This window comes from Hippopotamus amphibius, chromosome 1, assembly GCF_030028045.1.
Source record: "Hippopotamus amphibius kiboko isolate mHipAmp2 chromosome 1, mHipAmp2.hap2, whole genome shotgun sequence".
NCBI lineage: Eukaryota > Metazoa > Chordata > Mammalia > Artiodactyla > Hippopotamidae > Hippopotamus > Hippopotamus amphibius.
In genome coordinates this window covers 95,618,415-95,641,165 of record NC_080186.1, presented here as the reverse complement: position 1 = coordinate 95,641,165, position 22,751 = coordinate 95,618,415, and the positions used below count along the sequence as shown (strand labels likewise).

Sequence of the window (22,751 nt, the reverse complement as noted above, 5' to 3'; positions counted from 1 at the left end):
TATAACAGTGATAGTAAGATTCAAAGTAAACATCTAAGATGTAAGTTAGAAAAATAAGTTAAATGTACTTGTCACTGGAGAGTATTTAAAATAAGGAGGCTCTGGGACTAATTCTTTCGCCCTGGCTATGCTGTGTCTAGAAGCTATTTTAAACTATCAGATGGTACGTGTTAATTGCCTCCTCAACAGACTCCTTTTAACAGCTAAATACTTCCTGATCAGCTTCCTTGTATTAATTTCTGACTCTCCTTGGCCTCTTCCCATCCTGGCATGTTCCTTCCATTCTGAGAACCTTCCTTAAAGAGGAGACGTGTCACATTTTGACTTCCCTCATGATCTCCCAAGCCTGGGTTTTGTCTCCATGTTTTAGACCCGCAGTTATCTAATTCTTTGGATTATGCCAGGACTGTCTCAAAGGGACCAAACTTCTATGCAGCAGTCATCATTTTTAGAATTATCTGAGCAAGCATATGTGAATGGCTATAGACCCAAACTAATGATGGCCTCGACAAGCCCTTATCTCTGTCGAAGGAAATTGGCACATCAGAGGTTGGGAGGATAATATCTTAGAGGGCCACACCAGAATGGAGAAGCCAAAGGGAGGCCAGGATAGCCTTACTTAGAATAGAATGGATTGTTCCAGTGCCTGGATCTTTGAAAGGTTAGAAATAGCTTTGGTAATTGGTACTAGGACCTTTCATTTATAACAGTTGTACCCAGTGAGGAAATGGGTAATGAGGCATGTAATTATTCATAATAATGTACCTGTTCATGTCACTGCACATGGCATCTTGGTGGAAAATTAAAAAGATAAATATTGGCATTTGTTCCAGGATACAACGAGAAGGATTCATGTGTCAACAGATCAAGGGGACACATGGAGCATGGCCCAGCTCCCCTCTGTGGGGCAGGAACAGTTCTATTCTATTCTAGCAGCTAATGATGACATGGTGTTCATGCATGTAGACGAACCTGGAGGTAAGAGCTTTGCAGTGGCTTATCCTTAAATGCACAGAGATTTAAGCACTGAACCCTATTTTAGTAGTTTTCCTTCTTATGTGTCAATTTTTCCTTTTACCCCTAGGAATTTATTAGTGGCCTACTGAATATTCTGTCTTAGAGATGATATGTAGCCTCTGTTAAAAAGGCCACTTGCTCTGACCCTCTAATGTGGTTTGTGTATATGTCCAGGTGTTCTGGAGCAGTGCTGCTCAAAGAATGGTCGGAGGACTGGTACTGATTTGCAGGTTCTTTATTACCAAATAAGTATGGGAAGCAAGAGCGAGTATTTAGAAACTCTTACAGCCCTTTGACAAAGAAATTTTGATTCTATTGACTCTAATAATAAAAAAAAATTTGAGGATTATGTTTTTTCTTTCTTTTGTATTTCATTTTTCTAGTGATAAATTTTTGTTATATTTACAAAAGCATCAGTTTGTGACAAAATTGAAATTTTAAAATTGATCCTTCACCATAGAGAGTTTGAGAAGCATTTTAGAGTGTGAAGCTAAATATAGTGCCTTTGCCACCAAAATATAACTGAGAAGAGCTTTTCTGTAACATCTGATTACTTTATTCAACAGATTCAGCATCTGCTATATTTCAGGCACTAAGTTGGGTACTAGAATTAAAAATGGCCACAAAGATCTTGAGTATCAAACCTTGATTAACTCTCAGGTCTGCGTCTACATCACAAAGGGAGGCAGTTGGCGGATGCGTGCAGTCAGTCAGTCATGTATCATGTGTATGATTAGACTGTTGTTTTCTCTCTGGCCCCTCCCAAGACTTAGTGTTTTTGTTTATTTGCCTATTCCAGATACGGGATTTGGCACCATATTCACCTCGGACGATCGAGGCATTGTCTATTCCAAGTCCTTGGACCGACACCTCTACACCACCACAGGTGGCGAGACGGACTTTACCAATGTGACCTCCCTCCGGGGGGTCTACATGACAAGTGTGCTCTCAGAAGGTGGGTCTTGGCACAGCTCTCCTTCAGCTGAGCACGTTGGGAGTGGAGGCTTTTGGGAAAACTAATGATCCTGTCCCCCCAGTAATGTTGCTTGCCTGGCCAACAAGGCTATCCACGTAAATTCCGGCTCTCTGTTTTAAATGTTATGGTAAACAGAACTAAGAAAGAACAAAACAACAGCGAGCAGAAGGAAAGATTTGAGGGGGTTCTTTGTTGTTTAGTTTATAAACTAAGTCTTCTGTATTGGGAGGTTCAGGCCTATAGGTAGGAGTTTGGACCACTTACTGCTTTTCTCCTTACAGAGAGCGTAGCGATAGCCAGCCAAGATTCCTCCCGTGTTCTCTTTAGTGGTTCTCAGGGTTTACCTTTTCTAAGGCCCAGTTGTACAAGCAGACACATTACTCTAAAGTACAAAGATTTTTTAAGGTTTTGTTTGTTTTTGTATATACTTTTTGGTAGGAGGAGGGGATGTTTATTTTCACTTAGTAAAGACCTTGCAAAGTCCAAGTGATATTGGCCCCTAGTTCCTCCCTGACCTCACTTCCAGCTTCTCTCTCCTTTGCTGACTCTCCTATGGTCACTCTAGCCCTCTGCCTATCTTTAAACACACCAGGTTTGCACACTCATGGCTGAGAGATTTGTACCGACTGTTCTCTCTCTTTCCCTAGATATCTGCAAGGCTGACACTTTCTTCCTCCCAGTCTTTGGTCATGTTACTTTCTGATGAGACTTGCCCTGACTATCTTATTTTAAATGTCAGTCTGCCTCCCACCTATACACGCCCACTCTCAGTCCCCCTCTAGCTGTGCAAGTTTTTTCCATAGCACTTATTTTCTAACATACTATATAATTTACCTGTTTACGATGTCTAGTGTTTGTCTGTCTCATCCTACTAGAATATATATTTCACAAAGTTTTTTTTCCTGATTTGTTCACTGATATATTCCCAAAGCCTTATAGCAATTTTCACATAGTGGACAAGCAATAAAACGTCTATTGAATAAATGAAGTTTACTTTATTTGCTTTCTTTTTTGATCTTCCTTGAAAAACTCAAAGCATAGTATCTTTGAATTTAAACCTGCAACAGTTTATATCATTAGAAATAGAGAATGGGGAAGACACATGAAGAAAAAAAGAAGAAAAGGTTTGAGAGGGATAGGATACGGAGTGGTAGACAAAAACTAGGAATTATTAATTGAGACTTATGCAGATACATTCACATCTTGAGAGTCCCTAAAACAAGCCCAGTATCGTGGTCTTGTCTGAGTCAAGATTAGAATGCCTTCCCATAGTAGATTTTACTTCCAAGGCAGGCAAGCAAGCAAGGAAGAATAGATGTCAGCCTGTTTGTGCTGGTAAGGAGATAAAAGGTATCTTTTTGCAGGAGTATCAGTCTAGATGGTTTCTAGAACCAGCTGGATCCTGTTCATGTAGGAAGCCTCCTTCAAATATCATACTCACCAGCTCTGAGCCATTTCTCTGGATGTCACAAGCTTGTGGGACTCCAGGCTTCTAATGGTGTTATATAGTCTCTGTTAGGAGAGGGTTATGCAATGATAAACTGAATTCAATAGGGTGCTTCCAGTGTATCAGGCTTAATATCATCCTTTTCCTATTCAGATAATTCTATCCAGACTATGATCACTTTTGACCAAGGAGGAAGGTGGAAGCACCTGAGGAAGCCTGAGAACAGTGAATGCGATGCTACTGCAAAAAATAAGAACGAGGTTTGTTTTACTCCAACTGTCATATGTCTTTGGAGCAAAGCAGCCATTCTGTTCTGCTCTGCTCTTATTAGTGCCAGGCCTTTGAATAATGAAGTTTTGTACTTGATGAGGGTCTACAGATAAAGGTGGAAAATTTGGGAACGAGAGCTTGAAATTAACTAGGATGTAGGAAATAGGAACTGCAAAGAAAGACCAAAATATTATGGCTTATTTGTCTTTAAACAAAACTGAAGGCTAACAATTTGTGTTGTACTAAACTGCTGAATGAAAACCGAGTGGACAGATGGGCCGGTGATTAGTTAGGAGTCATGGTGGTAGCTATGAAACTTCAGAAATTCTACAGAAAGCCGTAGACCAGCCATTCGTAAGCAGTGCAAAGCCATACTGGCCGGAAACAAATGGAGGAGAACTTGGCCTCTCTTCCCCTCTGCCAGGGCTCCACGTGGCCGGTGGGTGTGGGTGGTGACCTGGTGTGGCCTGTGGAAGCAGGAGATGAGCCCTCTGAGGAGAGACCAAGAACTAGAAACACAAAGGCATTGCTCCAGGAGATCCCAGGTTTCATGAGTGACAGGTCTTGACAGTGAAGAAGAAAAGAAGAAAAAAAAGAAAGGGAGTAAAAAACAAGCTTTACGTCTGACTCTTACAGAATTTGAGAGGAGCTTAGTGAAACCCTGGGAGTTTTCTTCAAAAGTGACAGTGTTGGTAATTCCATGCTCTCCTCAGAGTACCTGTGTCTGATATGCACTCTGCTGTCCCAGCTGGGCTTTTTGTTTTAAGAGCCTCAGACAGTGCGAGATAGATGCACACATTCCGCCCGCATCACACCCTCTCCCAGCTCTGTGTTCAGGAGCGCTGTGGAGTCTCTCTCCCCGTCCCGTTCCCCTTTTCCCATCCCTCCACCCTGGCTTTGCCCTGCAGCTGCCCTCCTCACCTAAAGCCTGGGCAGGTGCAGTGGCCTCTTTACTTACCTTGCCACCCTCACACTGCCATTCCTCTCCCTCCCCGACGCTCTTCGTGGTTCCCCTTTGCCTGTGATCTGGTGAATGAAGGCCCTTTCCTCCCCTGTCAGGCTCTCTTCTGCCTTTTCATTGTCATTGCCCACTTTATCACTGACACACCCCTTGCTGTAACCTTTGCTGCTCCCTGAACACCCTGCATGTGCCTGCCTCTTGCCTGTGTTATTCCTGGGCAAGTTGTACCTATCTTCCCTACCCCCGGTTCATTTAGGGTTAGTGGAAATCCTGACCATCCTTAGTGCCCATCTTCAGTTAGAACTAATCATTGCTCTTCGTTTCATTAGCAGTTTTCTTGAAGCTTTTTTTTTTCTTGAAGCTTTTTTGATTGCTGTAAAATATTCATGGCATATTAACATTTTAACCAATTCAAACCTCTTTTAAAGCACTAATTTTCATCTTGCTTTATACCTCAACTAGTTTCTGAGAAAATTTCTTAAAGACAAGACTGGGTCTTATTTCAAATCACCACCACATCTTATGCAGTATCTGAAATATGTCAGGCTTCATCAGGTTTATTTGTGTGGAATCATACTTTAAATATTGATCAGAGGCTTTGATGTAGTGCAGGAATAAAATGTACTAAGACAGATTACACATGCGAAAATAATTGCATAGTTTTTTTCCCATATATTCTAATGCATTTCAGAATCAAGACTATCCCACTGAGCCTATAACTCAACAACAAAAAAACAAATAACCCACATTAAAAATGGGCAAAGGACTTGAATAAACATTTCTCTAAAGAAAATATGCAAATGGCCAGTGAGCACATGAAAAGATGCTCAATATCACTAGTTATTAGGGAAATGGTTAGAGAAATGCAAATCAAAATTTTTGATTTGTGAGTGAGCACCTCAGATCCATTAGGATGGCTACTATCTACAAAATAAAAAATAGCAAGTGTTGACAAGGATGTGGAGAAATTGGAACCCTTGTGCACTGCTGGTGGGAATGAAAATTGTGTAGCCACTATGGAGAACAGTATGAAGGTTCCTCAAAAAGTTAAACATAGAACTACCATGTGAACCAGCAATTCCACTTCTGGGTATATATCCGAAAGAATTGAAAGCAGTGTCTCAAGAGATATTTACACATGCATGCAGCATTATTCACAGTAGCTAAAAGGTGGGAGCAATCCAAGTGTCCATCAGTAGATGAATGAATAAGCAAACCGTGGTGGATAAATACAATGAAATAATATTCAGTGTTGAAAAGGCAGGGAATTCTGACACATGCTACAACATGGATGGACTGTGAGGACATTATGCCAAGTGAAATAAGCCAGTCACTAAAGGACAAATACCGTATGGTTTCACTTATATGAAGTACCTAAAATAGTCAAATTTATAAAGACAGAAAGTAGAATAGTGGTTGTCAGGGTCTAGGGAAGGGGGGATGGGGAGTTACTGTTAAATAGGTACAGAGTTTCAGTTTTATAGGATGTGGAAGTTCCAGAGATGAATGATGGTGATGGTTGTACAACAGTGTGAATGTACTTAACACTACTAAACTGCACACTTAAAAATGGTTAAGATGGTAAAAGTTGTGGTATGTGATTTTTACCACAATTTTTAAAAAAAGAGTATCCCACTGCAGTCTGGGTTAATAAGTTCAAAGCCTTATTTGAAGACTGTGAGATGAGTACAGAGCACCTTTGGTTTTAATCTAAGCTTTGCTTTCTTTCCACAGTGCAGCCTTCACATTCACGCTTCCTACAGCATCTCCCAGAAACTAAATGTTCCAATGGCCCCACTCTCAGAGCCTAATGCTGTTGGCATCGTCATCGCCCACGGTAAGCAGCCCACCGTCACCTCCGCGGGAAGAAGTAGTTGAGCACACTGAAACTCAGTCACAGTGTTGAACCCTGTGAGAAAACCACCATACATGGCTTCTACCATCCTTTGCAGAATTTCTTGCGAGATAATGATACTGTGGGTTTTTCATAGACTTCCATCAGAGAGCAACATGACTCTCCCTTTACCAAACTGTCAGTGGCCTTTTTTTCTAGTACAAGAGGCATGATGGCAAATAATAAGAATAAACTCATTCGGAATTATTCTCTTGACAGTAAATCCTCTCTGTTTCATTGCTGATGTGTGCTGATGAGATGGTGGATTGTGTTGTAGGTAGCGTGGGGGATGCCATCTCAGTGATGATCCCAGATGTGTACATCTCAGATGATGGGGGTTACTCCTGGCTGAAGATGCTGGAAGGACCCCACTATTACACCATCCTGGATTCCGGAGGCATCATTGTAGCCATCGAACACAGCAGCCATCCTATCAATGTGATTAAGTATGCATGAGCTCAGCTCCACCCACACTATCTGCATAGAGAGTGGGATGTTTTTCAGTTTGCTGGGGGGAAGCTAGAGACCCTGATTCAGATTTGTGCGTTCTGCAGAGCCATAGGGAAGGTGCTCGAAGGGATTGCATTCAGAGCAACTCAAATTAAATGGCCTTGTTTTTTCCTCTGACCCTCTCTAGCTAACACTTTTCATCTCTTTTAAAAAATACTCTTCTCTCTCCCCACAAGAATATTATGGGAGCATTTAAGCACTCTGGATGGGAAATGACTCCTTAAGTACAAGTTCTTATTATATAATTTCTGTTTGTTGACTTAGAAGCCCATTGTTACATTCACTATTCTTTCTTTCCTTTGGAAGAACTTTTATAAAGGCATTTTCTTCCATTCTGTTTGAATGAATCCCTTTTCCCTGTTAACTGTAGGCATTAAAAGTTATTATAATAGTAAGCCATGACCAAAATAAAAGTTTTTTTCTGTGATTTGGAATCAAACAGCTGGAATGGTTTCCTGATATTCCCATTAAATATTGGTCCTCTGTCATGATCTTTCTCTAATTGCGGTTTCAGGTTCTCCACAGACGAGGGTCAGTGCTGGCAAACCTACATATTTACCAGGGAGCCTATCTACTTCACCGGCCTGGCCTCCGAACCCGGAGCTAGGTCCATGAACATCAGCATCTGGGGTTTCACAGAGTCTTTCCTGACTCGCCAGTGGGTCTCCTACACCATTGATTTTAAAGATATCCTTGAAAGGAACTGTGAGTGTCTCCTTTGAACTTTTCTACCAGAAACTTACCTGTTTTCCTAAACAACCAATTCAGTTTAATTTCCTCTAGCGGGAATAAGAAAATCACATATATGAAAGAGGACTGAAGGATGTTCCATGTGGGTGAGCAGGCAATGGAATGGTACCAGAAAAGCACTTCCCTCTTTGGATTAGCACTGTCTGAGAGAAGTAAAATGAGAGCCATATAAATTATTCTGTCAGCTAGCTACATTCTAAAAGTAAAAGAGGCAAAATTTATTTTAATAATATAGTTATTTCATTATGTCCAAAACATTATCATTTTAACATGTAAGCAATACTTTTAAATTACTAATGAAATATTTTACATTCTTTTTCTTTTTTTAAAGATACTTTAAAATTTTTATTGGAGTATAGTTGCTTTACAGTGTTGTGTTAGTTTCTGCTGTACAACAAAGTGAATCAGTTATACATATACATACATCCATTCTTTTTTAGATTCTTTTCCCATATAGGTCATTACAGAGTATTGAGTAGAGTTTCCTGTGCTCTACAGTAGGTCCTTATTAGTTATCTATTTTATATATAGTAGTGTCCATATGTCAATCCCAGTCTCCCAATTTATCCCTCTCTCCCCTTTCCCCCCAGTAACTATAAGTTTGTTTTCTACATCTGTGATTCTATTTCTCTTTTGTAAATAAGTTCATTTGTACCTTTTTTAGATTCTACATATAAGCGGTATCAGATGATATTTGTCTTTGTCTGACTTACTTCACTTAGTATGATAATCTCTAGGTCCATCCATGTTGCTGCAAATGGCATTATTTCATCCTTTTTTTAATGGCTGAGTAATATTCTATTGTATATATGTACCACATCTTCTTTATCCATTCCTCTGTCGATGGACATTTAGGTTGCTTCCATGTCTTGGCTATTATGCTGCAGTGAACACTGGGGTGCATGTATCCTTTTGGATTATGGTTTTCTCCAGATATATGCCCAGGAGTGGGATTGCTGGATCATATGGTAGCTCTATTTTTAGTTTTTTAAGGAACCTCCATACTGTTCTCCATAGTGATTGTACCAATTTACATTCCCACAGACAGTGTAGGAGGGTCCCCTTTTCTCCACACCCTCTCCAGCATTTATTGTTTATAGACTTCTTGATGATGGTCATTCTGACCAGTATGCGGTGATACCTCATTGTAGTTTGGATTTGCATTTTTCTGATAATTTGGGGTTTTTTTTTCTGATAATTTGTGATATTGAGCACCTTTTCATGTGTTTTTTGGCTGTTACATTCTTTTTTCTTCTAACTAGGGCCTCAAAATCTGGTGCATATTTTACACTCACCCTTATGATGAATCCTAATTCAGACCAGCTGCATGTGGACATCTAGGAGAGTATAGTTTTGCACTTTAGATCTCTGTAGCATTTTCTGAGAGTTTTTTCTGCTTGTGAGGATAATGCATGTTTATGTTTGTCTAAAATTATTTCATAACACTTTCAGGGTTTTTCAGGAGAACTATAAAGAGGAAACTAGAGGGAAGTGTGTTACAAAGAGCATCTAATTGATTGTATCACTTATCAAAATGTTGAAGTGAGGAAGTTTTCATACAGAGAGTTTGGCTTGACCATTTCAGAATGCTGTGATTTCAAACTGGAAGGCGTGTTAAAGGCCCAGAAAATGGCTTCAGAGAAGGAGTTAAAATATTCATTGCAGGGTGTTCCTAAAGAATCACAAGCAAACCCAGGCCCACAGTACCAAAGATGCCGACATTATACTGAAAATATGGAGGATAAAAGAAAAAACTGGAGAAAAAGTGACCACCTGTGATCTGTAGTTGCTTGCTGGCATAATATGATAGAAGACTTAAGGTTTCGAGGAGCTCTGGTTGAGTTTCAATCCTGACTATTATTACGAACTGTATTAGGGGCCCATTTCCTCAACATGTTAATTTAGTGACTCCTGCAGGAAGCGGAAGCACTCAGTTTGGACCTTACTATTCTATAAAATGTTTCAGTGATTTAAAACTAGAGAGTCATTATGATCTAAATTCATTAAATAGGCTATAAAGGAGCTGGCTTATGAGTTTCCCCCCAGCAGGCAGCTCTGCTGTTGTCCCTGAAGTTTAACATCATTAAAAGATCTGTTAAGCACTTGCTTTTTAACAGACTCTGTGCTGGTCTTCATATCCCAAAAGATAAAAACCTAATCCACAGTCTTTAGGCCGCAGCCTTTAAGTCATTTTTCCAGGAGCGAATGATACGACACACTAAGCCAGGTTGACTGTCATCAACAGTCCTCATTTGAAAGCCAGTCAGCAAGAGTTGAAGGTCTAGAAAGTATGTTTCCCCTTTGTTTGAAGCAAACTAACGCATAGTGAAATTAAACCTGTGCTTTTGGCTAATTGGTATCTTGTCCTAAAGGCAGACATCTGGTTGCTTACCTCTGACAGCTCCTGCTGACCTAGGGCACAGGTGTGCAAGACTTAAAGACAGCAACCTCTCAGTCTGGAAGGAACCTTAGAGGTTCTCCATCCAGCTTACCACTGCAAAACAAATAAGGATTTTCCTAGAACTCAAATGGGCCGTGAGATGCAAAGCCTCCTCCCTCAGCGTGAGAAAAGGCCAACTGCTGGTAGGCTTCCACTATGGTAACTTTCTTCTGCAATTCCAAAGTGAAGCAATAGGTTGACTCAGACATCTCTACTTTCCTCCTTCTTCCTATCGCCTGGCAGCTGCCCCATGTAGGTGGGTTCTGGGCCATACAGTTTCCTGAACAGCCTGTCTTTCCTTTAGGTGAAGAGAAGGACTATACGATATGGCTGGCTCACTCCACAGACCCTGGAGATTATGGAGATGGCTGCATTTTAGGCTATAAGGAACAGTACCTACGGCTACGCAAGTCATCCGTCTGTCAAAATGGTCGGGACTATGTTGTGACCAAGCAGCCGTCCGTCTGTCCCTGCTCCCTGGAGGACTTCCTCTGGTATCAGCTCCCTCAGATCCCTGTCAGCCATTTCCTGTGCTGAAGGAGGCAAAAAGCAGTTGAAAAATATTTAAACCCTTTCTTCCCCTTCTTCCTCAAGAGTGGAGAACTGTTGCTTCTTATTAAGGAAATTGAGGCATAGAGAAAGGGGACCAGAGTTGTTAATAATTGGACAGATAACATTATCATATGAGACAGTTACTTATTGGCCAGTACCAGCAACAACCCCTGGAAATCCTGACTTGGCAATGGTGGGAAGGAGAGAGGCATATATGGAGGATGAGAATAAAAAAGTAGAGAGAGGGAAGGTGATAAGACAGAAACACCAAGAAAAGTGGTACAGGAGCTAAGAGGAAACTGGACTTTAGCGAATAGCCTAACAGCCTGGGTTCAGCAGGTAGGGCACTAGGTTTGGGGTCGTCTGCAGGACTGAAGGCAGAGAGAACGTGGATCTGTCCTGAGAGAGGAGGTGACCTCAGTGTGTATGGTCTGTATGTCCCATCAAGGCTTAGAGGTCGTCAAGGTGGACTCCCTAGAGTTCAGGACCATGCGGGCTTAAGGATTAGTTACTTGGCTGGCACAGGGTTAGTTGATTATACAGGGGTAAGGGAGTCCCTAGGTGGCCTAAGGAAGGTAACGTGGCAAATGAGAGGAACTGCTTCACATCACAGGCACTAATCTTATGGAACTTGTTACCTGCAAAAGATACTGACAGGAGATAGAAGTGGGTTTGGAAAAGAAGGCAGGCAGATAGCAGTCCTATCCTCCCACGATGTATCCTCCTCAGCTGCAGGTGACAGAGAACATAGGACTGAGCAAACCCCAGTCTGACCCAGTGTGTTTCCTCCTGCATGGCTCATATCTGTATGTGGAATGGCCAGGGGTCCTTCCTTCTCTGTTTCCACAAGGGAAAATATCACTCAGATCACTTAGATATTGTAATAGGGCTAGAGCTTGTTGATACCATCAGACCCTGAAGGGCTATCTCCCATCCTTAACTGCACACAGACTGGCTCGCGATCACCTGAGCTTCCACTATCTTCCAGACATGTGCTTCTTCAGAGCTCCATGCCATTGTGCATGCTGCTTGGAAAGTCTTTCCGCATTCCCCGCTTGACCCCCAAGCCTGGTGAATTCCTACTTGGCCTTTAATACTTAGCTCAGATACTGCCTTCTTAAAGCCTTCCCCAGTTTTTCCTCATCTAGGCTCCCACAGTGCCGCTGTTTCAGCACTTACTTTAATTACTGTGTATCGTTTTGGTTCTACCATTAAACTCTAGACTCTTTGAGCACATATTGTATTTGATAACACGGAGTCATAATGATAGCAGCTGACGTTTTTGAGCGCTGTCTCTGTGCCAGGCACTGTCCTGAGCAATTTACACTTCACCTCAGCAGCCCCGTGAGAGAGGTACTGTGGTTATCTCCGTTTCACAAAGGGAGAAATGAGAGTGCAGAGAGGTCATGACTAATTTGCCGTCACGTGGCAGAGCTGGGATGTGAACCTCGCAGTTCAGCCCCAGGGCCTGCACACGGTACCCCATGTGCTTGAGAAATGTGTGCTTTGTGGGTGGTAATGGTATGGAAACTGAAATTTTGGATTGAACACATAGAATTTTTGCCAGAAATTTCTCCGTGCTATTGAAGACGTGGTTTCTTCTGTATCTTTTGTTCTCCCTACCCTTTCCCTTAAATATTTTCAGAAAGCCTTGAAGTACAAGCAAAGTATATTCACCAAATACTCATTGTATATTTGCCATGCACAGGGCAGTGCAAAGTGATAACCAGAAGTTTATTATAAACTTTTCTGGTAAGATACACATAATTATGTTTGAAACAGAAGGTGATTAGTGCCTTAGGGATTTAGAGAAGGGAGAGACTATTCCATCCAGAGCTGAAAGGAGGTGGGTCAGAGAAGGCTTTGTAGAGGAGTTCTGGACAAATGACGGAAGTGACAGGAGAGGCTGGCACAAAGGAGGAAACATGATGTATTTTGAACATTTTGTTTATCTGAGGTTCTGTCAGCAGATTTAGGGGGCAGTGCCCAGCAGGTATTTGGAAATGTAGGATTAGAGCTCAAGAGAGGTAAAACCTAGAAGTTTTAGTTGCAACAAATAGTTAAGCTCACGAAGGGAGAGCAAATACAGCGTAAGAGAATGAATTATAGAATCTTGAAAAACATCTGCACGTATGGGTTAGGAAGAGAGCAGAACAAGCAGTGACCAGAGAAGCTCCCAGGGCCGCAGTGGGTGGGGGCACGGCAGTGTGCCAGGTGCCCTAGAACAGGTGGTCACAGTGAATGAGACAGAGAAAGCCCCCTACGTTGGATGACTGGTGAGCCCTGGGAGGCCACAGACATTCATTTTCCAAGTTGCAGAGGGGGTTGAGGCCATAATGCAGAGAATAAAAAGTAAATGAAAAGTAAATGAGTAAAACAGAACAAGTAAAAAATATTTTTTAAGAAATTTGGCCAGTAAAGAGAGGATGGTGAAGGAAGAGGACAGGTGCAGTCTGAGGAGAAGCTGCCGGGTGAGTGGGACTGGTGGTCCCTCCCACGCTGTCCATGAAGAAAGCCCCCGCCCAGGGGCACTAGGGAGGATGGGGCCAAGGTCGCTCATGTCATTTCTTTGGGGAAAGCAGAGAAAGGAGAGCAGACGGGTGGCGCTATGAAGAGATGGGATGGAATGCAGGGCAGGAACAGGTATTCACATGGGCGACGGGGACCATCTAAGAAGCTAAGAGGGACACAGAAGTGGGGAAGGCAGGAAAGGTTTGACGTACCCCGCCCACCCCCCCACCGGGTATAATACAGTGAGTTATTCAGAGAGAAAGAAAAGAATTGCTAAGTGTCCCTGAGTTTAGATCTGTTGCTGATGCACTATTTCTCTGTATCTCCACCTGCTGCAGGCTGCATCCCTGAGCTGTCTCTGTGAGACTCCTAGCTACTGAGGCCTGAGTCCACCAGGCCCAATCCATAAGCTATTTTCCCTCAATTAAAGCCTCTCCACGTGCTTTTTTTCCCTAAACAGACCTCTTTCTATGTCACAGGCTTCCTTAGCTGCCTTCTGGCAACCCAAGACTGGAATATTAACCATCCACTGCCCCACATGAAGCCTTCATTGCTAGTCGCTTCCTGTCTTTCAGCAACTTTGAAAGATACTTTATTTGCTGATTTTTACAGTGATTTTGGCTACTTCCGTCCAGAAAATGACTCCAAGTGTGTGGAACAGCCAGAACTGAAGGGTCATGACCTAGAGTTTTGTCTGTATGGGAGAGAAGAGCACCTGACGACGAACGGGTGAGACGGCTGCTTCTCCTGAATCGGGACTGAGTCTCCAGTGTGCAGAGTGAAAGCAAGGAAGCTATGTGTCTCTCCGCATAGTTCTGAGCAATATCTGAAAGCAGTCTGGAAAAATACCATCTAAGAAAACTTTCTGTGATGGGGGAAATGTTCTATGATCTGTGTCTGATACAGTCGCCCCTAACCCTGTGTGGCTGTTGACACTAGTGTGTGAACTGAAGTAACTTTAATTAATTGAAACATAAACAGCCACCACAGTAGAGAGCGCTGCTCTGGAGAAGGCTCACTGCCTCCTCCCCTGATAATCAGTCCCTCCTCAGTTTACGTACAGCACGTGGATGTGCTTTCCCTGGTCACAGTTGTTTGACGTGGTCTCTTAAGGCAGAAAGGCGGCCCATCCCTGTAGCAAGGCAAGGGATGCGTGGTCTGTCCTAGGACTGAAACTACACAGAATATCCCCAGAATATCCCTGCACATCTCCCCCAAGGCCTGAAGGATAGTGTAAAGACCAAAAGTTTTTTCTGCAGCTTTTAAAATCTTGTTTTCAGGAGGTAAGCAAGAATCCAGAAGTACATCCTTGTATTCTGTTAACAAATTTTCTCTGCCTCTCAGGTACCGGAAAATTCCAGGAGACAGATGCCAGGGTGGAGTAAATCCCGTTCGAGAAGTGAAAGACTTGAAAAAGAAATGCACAAGCAACTTTTTGAGTCCAGAAAAGCAGGTATGTTAAAGTAGATCTGGTTTAGATACAAGTGGGGTTTCAAGTTCTGCCAGGAGTTGTCAAAGTTACAGTGTCAAGAACTTTATTACTGAGTACAAGTGGCCAGACTACTTGTGTCAAGCTTCCCTCACACAGGAAACTGTCAGGATGAGGGATGGTCACATAACCCAACGATAAGCTCATCTACTGAAAACTTTTTTGTTGGGGAAAAAAATGATATTCAGTAAAGGTTTTCCAAGTCTTAGAAGCATAGGGCTGAGGAAGTTTCTGAGGCTCAGAGTCATTTAGGAAAAAGACTCAAGAAGTTCGGCTGTAAAGGGCTGGAGTTTTGCACATGTGGAAGGGAAGGGCACTGGACTGTAGGTAGGGTGGATCTCTGTGCTGAGTCACGTCAAGTGTGTTCAGAATGAAAAACTGAACTATGGTAATAAGCGGCTGGTTTTGATTTAGAAGCAAGTTTTGGGGCTGATTGCAGATCTATAGCACTGAATTATCTGGCTGGGATATGGGGATACGGTAAAGAGGAAACCTCTTGATAAAGAAGCACTGGCCCAGCAGTGTGACTTGGGGCAGTAAACTGTGGGCCCCTGGTTCCTAATCTGGAAATTGAGAGGTGGACAGTATGCAGTCTCGTATCTAACCTTCTAAGGGATGAGGGCCTGACCAGGGGTGGGATTAAGAAGGCAGTGGGAGAAAAATGTGTGGGTGTGTGTACTTGTCGGGGGCAAGTTCCTCCTTCTCTACATCCCTGCCCTGCACTCCTGGTGGCTGTCCTCAGAGTGTTTGTGTGTGTGATTGCACAGGACTCCCGCCCACAGGGACACAACTTGTCCCAGAATCCAGCTCCGCCTCCTCTTGGATACATTGAAAACACACACTCCCTATCTCCCACCCAGAAGCAGGTAGGTCACACTCAAACAATGATATGGAAAGCTTATTTGTAAAAACATACCAAAACTTAAGTAAAAAATAAATCTTGGTGTCATAGGATGGCCTGCCTGACATAGCACTGGCACAGCTCCTTCCCAGGCAATGGCCCTGTTTTAGATTCATTCAGCCCTCTTATTATCATAGTCTCCCTTTCCTGCTTCACCCTTAAAAGCTCCAAGATTTATAAACACTGACAGTGGGGAGCAGTCACAATTACCATTTGATCTAGGTAGTTGCTCCGGCTTCCAGGGTAACTTGGATATTGAAGCCACTGAGTTTGCGCCATTCTGACAGCTTCAAGGCAGTTGAATTTCTGGTTACCCTTTGCCAGCTGTGACATTATGCTGGTAGCACTGAGATGGTTCATCTTGGGGCGGTTGGGAAAGCATCATCATCAGATGCCTAGATCCTGCAGATCATTCAGAGTAGAAATGGGGGAATGAGCAGCCTCTTTGAATTCAGTCCCAGAATATGCACACCGGAAATTGTTTGTGTTTGTGTTTTAATTTATCAAGAATTCCAAGTCAAATTCTGTTCCAATTATCCTGGCCACTGTGGGATTGATGCTGGTCACAGTCGTAGCAGGAGTGCTCATTGTGAAGAAATACGTCTGTGGGGGAAGGTAAGGAACGGAAGTCAATCAAACCAGAAAGTCAGCCAAGGGCAGATGGTTGAGTCTGCCCCTGGCAATGACCAGCTAGTTGAAATGATGTTTCTGAAACATCAGGCCCAAATCTTTCCTTACATTTTCCATAAGCCAGCTACTGGCTGTGCTTCCTATATATGTGACTCATTCTGTGAATGTATAAAACTTGGAAAATCCACAGTCCTATAAGAAAGGCACCCCTCCTCACCCCGTGAGGGTTGACGGTGGTTTCCACCCACAGGTTCCTGGTGCATCGATACTCTGTGCTCCAGCAGCATGCAGAGGCCAATGGGGTGGATGGTGTGGATGCTTTGGACACAGCCTCCCACACTCATAAAAGTGGTTACCATGATGACTCAGATGAGGTGAGACTATTTCTTCTTGACAGGTGGTCCAGAAAGTTTTAAAAAGAGTGATTCTTTTCTTACTCATGATCAAGATATGATTGAAGCAAAGGAGACTATGAGCAATTTAACGACTATGAGACTTGGCCTGCCCAGAAATTAGGTAATGGCTTTCAAAATAGGGATCTTTTTGGTCTGTAAACAATATGGCCTATGTCTGTCTTTTCAGGACCTCCTGGAATAGCTCCTCAAAGGAGCTGGGACCAAGCACGGATGATGGAACCGCAGTACCTCTTACACTCCCTGTGGCTCCAACTTGGGGAAATAAATTTCCCATTGCACGGGACCCAGCTGTTTCTGCTGCTTCCGTCAAAGCCAAAAGGACCTACACTAAAGAAATGGGGGGGGGGGTGGGGACCCTAAATACTCTGACAGTTGGCTCTGAGAAGAGAGGGAAAATTTTTAATTCTTCAACTTTTCATCTCAAGTTCTGTCTTTTTGCAGGGTACGGGCCCTTTTTGGTTTTGATTTTGTTTTTTAAGGGAAATGAAATGGAATTGAAGGGAACTTTTCACTAACCCCACTGTTGCATGTTTTGCATGGCGCCTGCCCCAGGGCACCTGCCAGCTTCAGCATCCACTCTCACAAAGCGCTTGGTGCCGTCCCGGGGCTGTGCTGGCAACACGAAGCAGCTGCAGAGACGGGCACAGAGGCTGCGATGACTGGCACAGCCTGGGCAGCCTTCCTCCATCTGGGGACAGCCCCGCTCCAAGAACACTGCACACCAGCTCCTCACACAGATCCCTGCTTTTTGTTGGTTTGTTTTTTTGTTGTTGTTTTTTTTTTTTCAGGGACCGTAGGCCACAGTGATTTTTCTTTTCCCCTGTTTAATTAGGCAATACTCTTGTTAATTGCCCTTTGGCAACTAACTTACATGTGCTTCCAAGACACTAAATCAGGAAAACTTAAAGGGCCATATTTTTAACTTGGGGCAGGAAGAAGGGAGCAGAAGAGAATTGACTAGATTTAGCACCTATTAAAGGAGAAATTCTTGCTTCTTCCGAGGTCGTTCAAGCCGTGCTTTGTGTGTGTGCCAGTGGAGTTGCTCGAGGCTGGGTTCAGCCTTGCCCGGGCTGTGTGCCCAGGCCAAGCGGTCCTGTCGCTAGAGCAGTGGCGGCATGGGCGGCGCAGCCCCTGAGAAGGCACGGCACAGTCTTCCGCACCCCTCCTGCCTGCTGTGCCGGCCCCTTGCTGAATCACTGGGATGGCTGCCTATTTGCTTATTTTTAGGTTGCTGCTCTACACGGAGCCATGACTAGACATGTTTTCAGATGTAGGCTTTTTTTAAAAAAGTCAGAATTTTATTATCAGGCTCTCCTCCCCAGCCCTTTTTCCTGGCTTCGCCAAGTACTTTGTTGGCATTTGGCTGAACCAACTGAAAAACACATTTCTATTGTAGATGACGTTTTGTGTGATACATTAAGCTCATATTTTAAAATTTTAAAAATTTTCCATTTGACATTTTAAAAAATGAAATAAATTAGAAACTGTAGCGAGGATTCGGGGTAGCCAAATAGTGATGGAAAGCTGCAATCGTTAGTTTTAATACAGCTTGACTATTTGCTATACAGGAATATAGTAGTATGTTTTCAGTCTTGGCGTACCTACTGTGCTGGTCACAGTTTCTCCCAGTAATTATGATTGGGACATTCTTTGGTAACTGCCATTTTGCTGCTAGTTCATTTTATGGCTAGAAAGTCAGGAAAAAGTAAATGTGCCAATTTAACTTTTGTCAGAATGCGTGAGCAGATGGCTAAGTTCTCTCCTCACCAGAATGGATTAACAGCAGTAGGGAAAGTGGGGGAGGAAGTGCATGGAGAATTTTAGAGACTTTGAAACTGCAATAAAATTAAATGAGTCAGGGAGCTATAAAGTTAGGGCAGTTTTTGTAAAGAGAGTTAATATTTGTTAGAGCCAGAGAACACTAGTCTTTTAGGAAAAGTTCATTCCTTTTGCAGGGTTTTAAAATTGCAAGTAATTCCAAAGATATAACAGCTCACAGATGATTAAGTATCAGCTTTTGTCCCGATCACCCTCGCCTCCTGCCCAAAATGAATTTGATTCCCAGAAAAAGACCTACTTACACCATACACCTTTTCTCCCCGCATATACCCACTGGGGTAGATGTGCCAGTATATGGTAATTCTCTGATTGGTTTTAAGATGTAGGAAAGTTAATATTCTTCTCTAACCATATAAGATTAAGGCTCTTTGCCTATAATGATATCTGGGATTTCTGTAGAAGTTGGCAGTTTTCACAGCACTTTTTCACTTGCATTATGTCATTTGAACCTCACAACATTCTCGTGAGATTAGAGATGAAGCTGAGGTACAAAAATGGAGGAAGTTGTCAAGGCCCCTGTGTGGGTGGTTGTCTTCAGATCTGGTACACGATTTGGTGCATGCCAGTGCTGAACACCTGCAGCAGGGCTGCTTTCTTGTAGATGGCTTGATATTCTTTCAGACACAGATCAGTGGCATTTCTTTCAGCAGTATTTAGCACTTTTTTGCCACCTTAGTAAATAGAAAATTTTATTCTCCAGTTTTTCATGGCTGAAAACATAAGTAATGGTAATTTTGAATATGTGTTTAGAAACCGCCCCTCACCTCATTGAGGGTCACTGTTTGAGAGTGTAGGAATGGAATCTCCATTCTCCTTGTCCTCCCACCCCTGGCTGGCTAGCAAGCTCAGTTGGTTTGAGGACTGCTAACAAGCCTGGCTGGTTAGCCTTCTGTGTCAGCCTGCTCGCTCACAGGTGTATGCTCTCAGCCAGAAAGGAAAACAGCCTAAATCCATGATAGCTTCTAAGAAAAAAAGATTTCTAAGTTGTCCTACTGATGTTAGGTTAGGAGCGTTATCTTTGAAAGTAAAGTTGTGTAAAATCTCAGGCTTGATAGCGAAAGAGATTATTTCAGCGATAGAAGTTAGTCTTGTAAGGTAGGTTAAACATATTAGACCATCCAAAGCGATCTGAGCTCTGAAATCCAGGTGGAGAGCTCAGCATCCTTTGTGCTCTCTGGACTTGAGGGGGTTTCAGTTTTTAGTGAGACCAGAGACCAGGGATGCATACACCTAGGCTGTTCATTGAATGGGAATGCCACTTAGAAGAGTGAACGTGTTTGGAGGATTGTGGCAGTTCTAGGCTGGGCTCAGGAGATTTAATAGGTTAGCGGTAACTAAAACTTAGAATTTGCTGTCTGCCTCTGAATAGGCTTTCCAGTGTGTATCTTTCTCATTCTTAGGTTTGCCTCTGGGCCTCTACATGCCCAAGCTGGCATTTCATCCCTGACAGATAAGTAGTGAGCTAGCCACCGCTGGCTCTTAAACCATTGCTGATTCTCCCGTGGCCTTTATCATGGTACAAGGGTAGAGGAGTGCAGGGCCACCCACATCCGCCCCAGGTGGCAGGACTGGCCTGCCGTTAGTCATTTATTTTCTAGGCAAATGATTCAGGTAGAGAGATTTTCTCTTTCCTTTTAGGAGAGCTTTAAAGAGCCCCGCTCCTATATGCAGTGGCGTCGGGCTCGCCCTGCTCATTGTTGGTACCACCCCCTTGCCCCACATGAAGCCTGGATACTTGGAACTGCTAAAATAGGAAGAGATTCAGCTTTTCAACTTTGCCACTACCTTCCCTCAAGCAGGAGAATAAACATGGACTTACATGTCTTTTGAACAAAAACCAAAGTTAAAGATTTGCCACGTGATGGAGGGATAGGGAGGGCCAGACTTTCAGCACTGGCACTCGGCAGGTGCCAGACTTCCTGTTCACCTGCCGCCAATTCGTCCAGCTCAGCCAGCTCTGGGAGCACCCTCCTGCCCTAGCAGAGCCGAGGCCTCACCCTCAGGGAGGATGATTGAAATAGCAGGAACATGTTGATTTCTTGGCTACTTTGTGTTATAACAGAAAGAATCAGAACATTAATTAGAAATTGTCTTCAACAACTTACTGTACGCATTTTTTCACACCGGTACATTCGTAAGCATCCTTGTTTATATAGAATGACATAAACTAATCTGTACCTTTCTATATATATGTGTGTGTACATATATACATATATAAACTGTATAGTGTACATGTTAATGATTTATTGATATGTCCCAAATCTTTAATGCAGTTCTCATCCTCTGCATGCCCTCAGTTCGTGGTCAGGTGACTTGAAAGTTCCTGATGATTCTGCCCACCTCCTGTGTTTGGACGTCTAGGGAGGAGGGGTTTGATGGTCCCCTCCGTATCCTCGTGCACAGAAACGCTCAGGGTCCCCGTGTGCCTGTTGTCCAACCCTCTCTTGTCTCTTGTTCCCTATCTGAGCATGTGATCCCTCCGTGTTCTGTAACTTCTCTGCCTCCACCCCAGGCTGTCAGACAGCTGCCTTCCTACTAAACTGTAAAGCAGTATTAAGATCATTACTGCATGTGCGCTAAAAACCCAAGTTTTCTGTTCCCTTGGGACAGAAAATTGCATGTGAGGTGGGATAATCAAGTTTCAATGACCTATGTCAGTTACACAACAAAGCCAGACCCCAGAATAAAATTCCACAAAATGGAAATAAAACTCAAATTTCTTTAGCATTGTGTAAATAAATCTGGATGTGTTTAACTTTGTACTAGTAATTTTCTGTATATTTGCAATATTTGGGTTAGAAATAAAACAGACTGGACTTTGTTACCTGACCTACTAAAATGACTAAGCTACAGTTTGTTAATATGAAAGCTTTTCCAGTTCTCTAGCTTCAAAAATCAAACTCCAGCAATCAGAGAGTAAGTCAGTTAAAGAGCCAGGACCATGCATTTATAGCATGTAAGGTATCAGGTACTTTATGGGAAAAACTACTGACTTCTTTCCTTCTTTATGCTCACAAAGACCTACCTCCCGTGGGTATTCATGAGAGCAGCTTTCTTGTTCTTATTCATCGGAAGCCTGGCGGACCCACCCCGTACAGCTTCTCCGTTTCAATTGCTGCACTCCTCCTTCTGGACACAGCAACATGTCATTACTCTTGTGAATTATGTTCTTTTAGCAGTTTTGACAGATGACAACACTGAGGAGTTTACCTTCAGCACTTTTCCATTTGCCCCTCTTCTGTTTCTCCTGCTGCTCTTACTCATAGTCCTTCCTCACCCATTTCTTTTAAGGACCTTCAAAGAGTTGCAACTTTCCTCTCCGAAATATTTCTTTTAGGGGAGATTCCTGCCTGCCCCCCGTTGAACCTTTAGCCAAGCCTGATGACGGCCCAGCCTGCCATCCTAGGGGGTATTTCCATTGAATGCTTACTCTGGTGTCATGGTCTAAAGATGACCAGGCAGAGACCTTGCTCTTGAGGAACCCATGTCTGCTGGAAGAGTCCTCCCCCAGGAGGTTATCCAAGGTGGTTTATTTTCAGGAATTCTGTCTAACATAGTGTGCTAAGACTTCCTGCAACAGAATCAGTAGGTTGCTTTTTAAAATGCATATCCCACCCAGATCTATTAAGTTAGCCTTTCCAATGGATGAGACCCTAGGAGTCTGCCTTTTTTATTTAATTCTTTCACACCTTCAATTGCAACAAGGAGCTAAGACCAAAAGCCTGGGCCAATCTCCTTATCAAAGCATGGGTTGAGTGGGGTATAAGTGGTGGCGTTTGAAATGTTATTTCATCAGTCCCCTCATGTACTGTCTGGACTTGAAAGGGCTTTGGCTGGGTCAGACAAGAGAAGTAGGTCAGAGAGGCCTTTACACAAGTCCTGACATGGCACAGTGCAGCCTCTCACCACCAGCCTAGAGGTCAAGTTCCGCAGTCACCGTCTTCAGCCATCCTAGCTTCTGATAAACAGCTTCCTGGGCCCCAAATGTGTCTACAGGTTGCCCTGGCCCTCTGTCCCTATACAAGTTGCAAAGATGAGTTCTGGGCTTCTGTCCCACACCCCAAGAAAGCAACATAGGCTCCCAGGATCTTTTGACTGCCCCCAATTTGAGGGCTAAAGGGGAAAAATGAGTAAGGAGCTCATTCATT

General features: G+C 43.2%; 1 protein-coding gene across 4 annotated transcripts in view; it reads left to right on the top strand.

The window, feature by feature from the left end:
- Positions 1 to 17,047, top strand: part of SORT1 (sortilin 1) — a 60,107-nt gene extending 43,060 nt beyond the window's left edge. For 2 of the 4 annotated variants that reach the window (XM_057725386.1, XM_057725376.1), the window contains exons 9-21: positions 834 to 978; positions 1,817 to 1,972; positions 3,594 to 3,700; positions 6,406 to 6,508; positions 6,843 to 7,011; positions 7,590 to 7,780; positions 10,570 to 10,759; positions 13,941 to 14,057; positions 14,673 to 14,781; positions 15,585 to 15,683; positions 16,227 to 16,333; positions 16,599 to 16,722; positions 16,931 to 17,047. In XM_057725386.1, coding sequence (XP_057581369.1) covers positions 834 to 978; positions 1,817 to 1,972; positions 3,594 to 3,700; positions 6,406 to 6,508; positions 6,843 to 7,011; positions 7,590 to 7,780; positions 10,570 to 10,759; positions 13,941 to 14,057; positions 14,673 to 14,781; positions 15,585 to 15,683; positions 16,227 to 16,333; positions 16,599 to 16,722; positions 16,931 to 16,945 — 1,632 coding nt within the window. In that variant the 3' untranslated portion in view covers positions 16,946 to 17,047. The remainder of the gene's footprint in view (positions 1 to 833; positions 979 to 1,816; positions 1,973 to 3,593; positions 3,701 to 6,405; positions 6,509 to 6,842; positions 7,012 to 7,589; positions 7,781 to 10,569; positions 10,760 to 13,940; positions 14,058 to 14,672; positions 14,782 to 15,584; positions 15,684 to 16,226; positions 16,334 to 16,598; positions 16,723 to 16,930) is intronic. The other 2 variants (XM_057725403.1, XM_057725393.1) reach the window with 1 other exon arrangement.
- Positions 17,048 to 22,751: the final 5,704 nt, after the last annotated feature.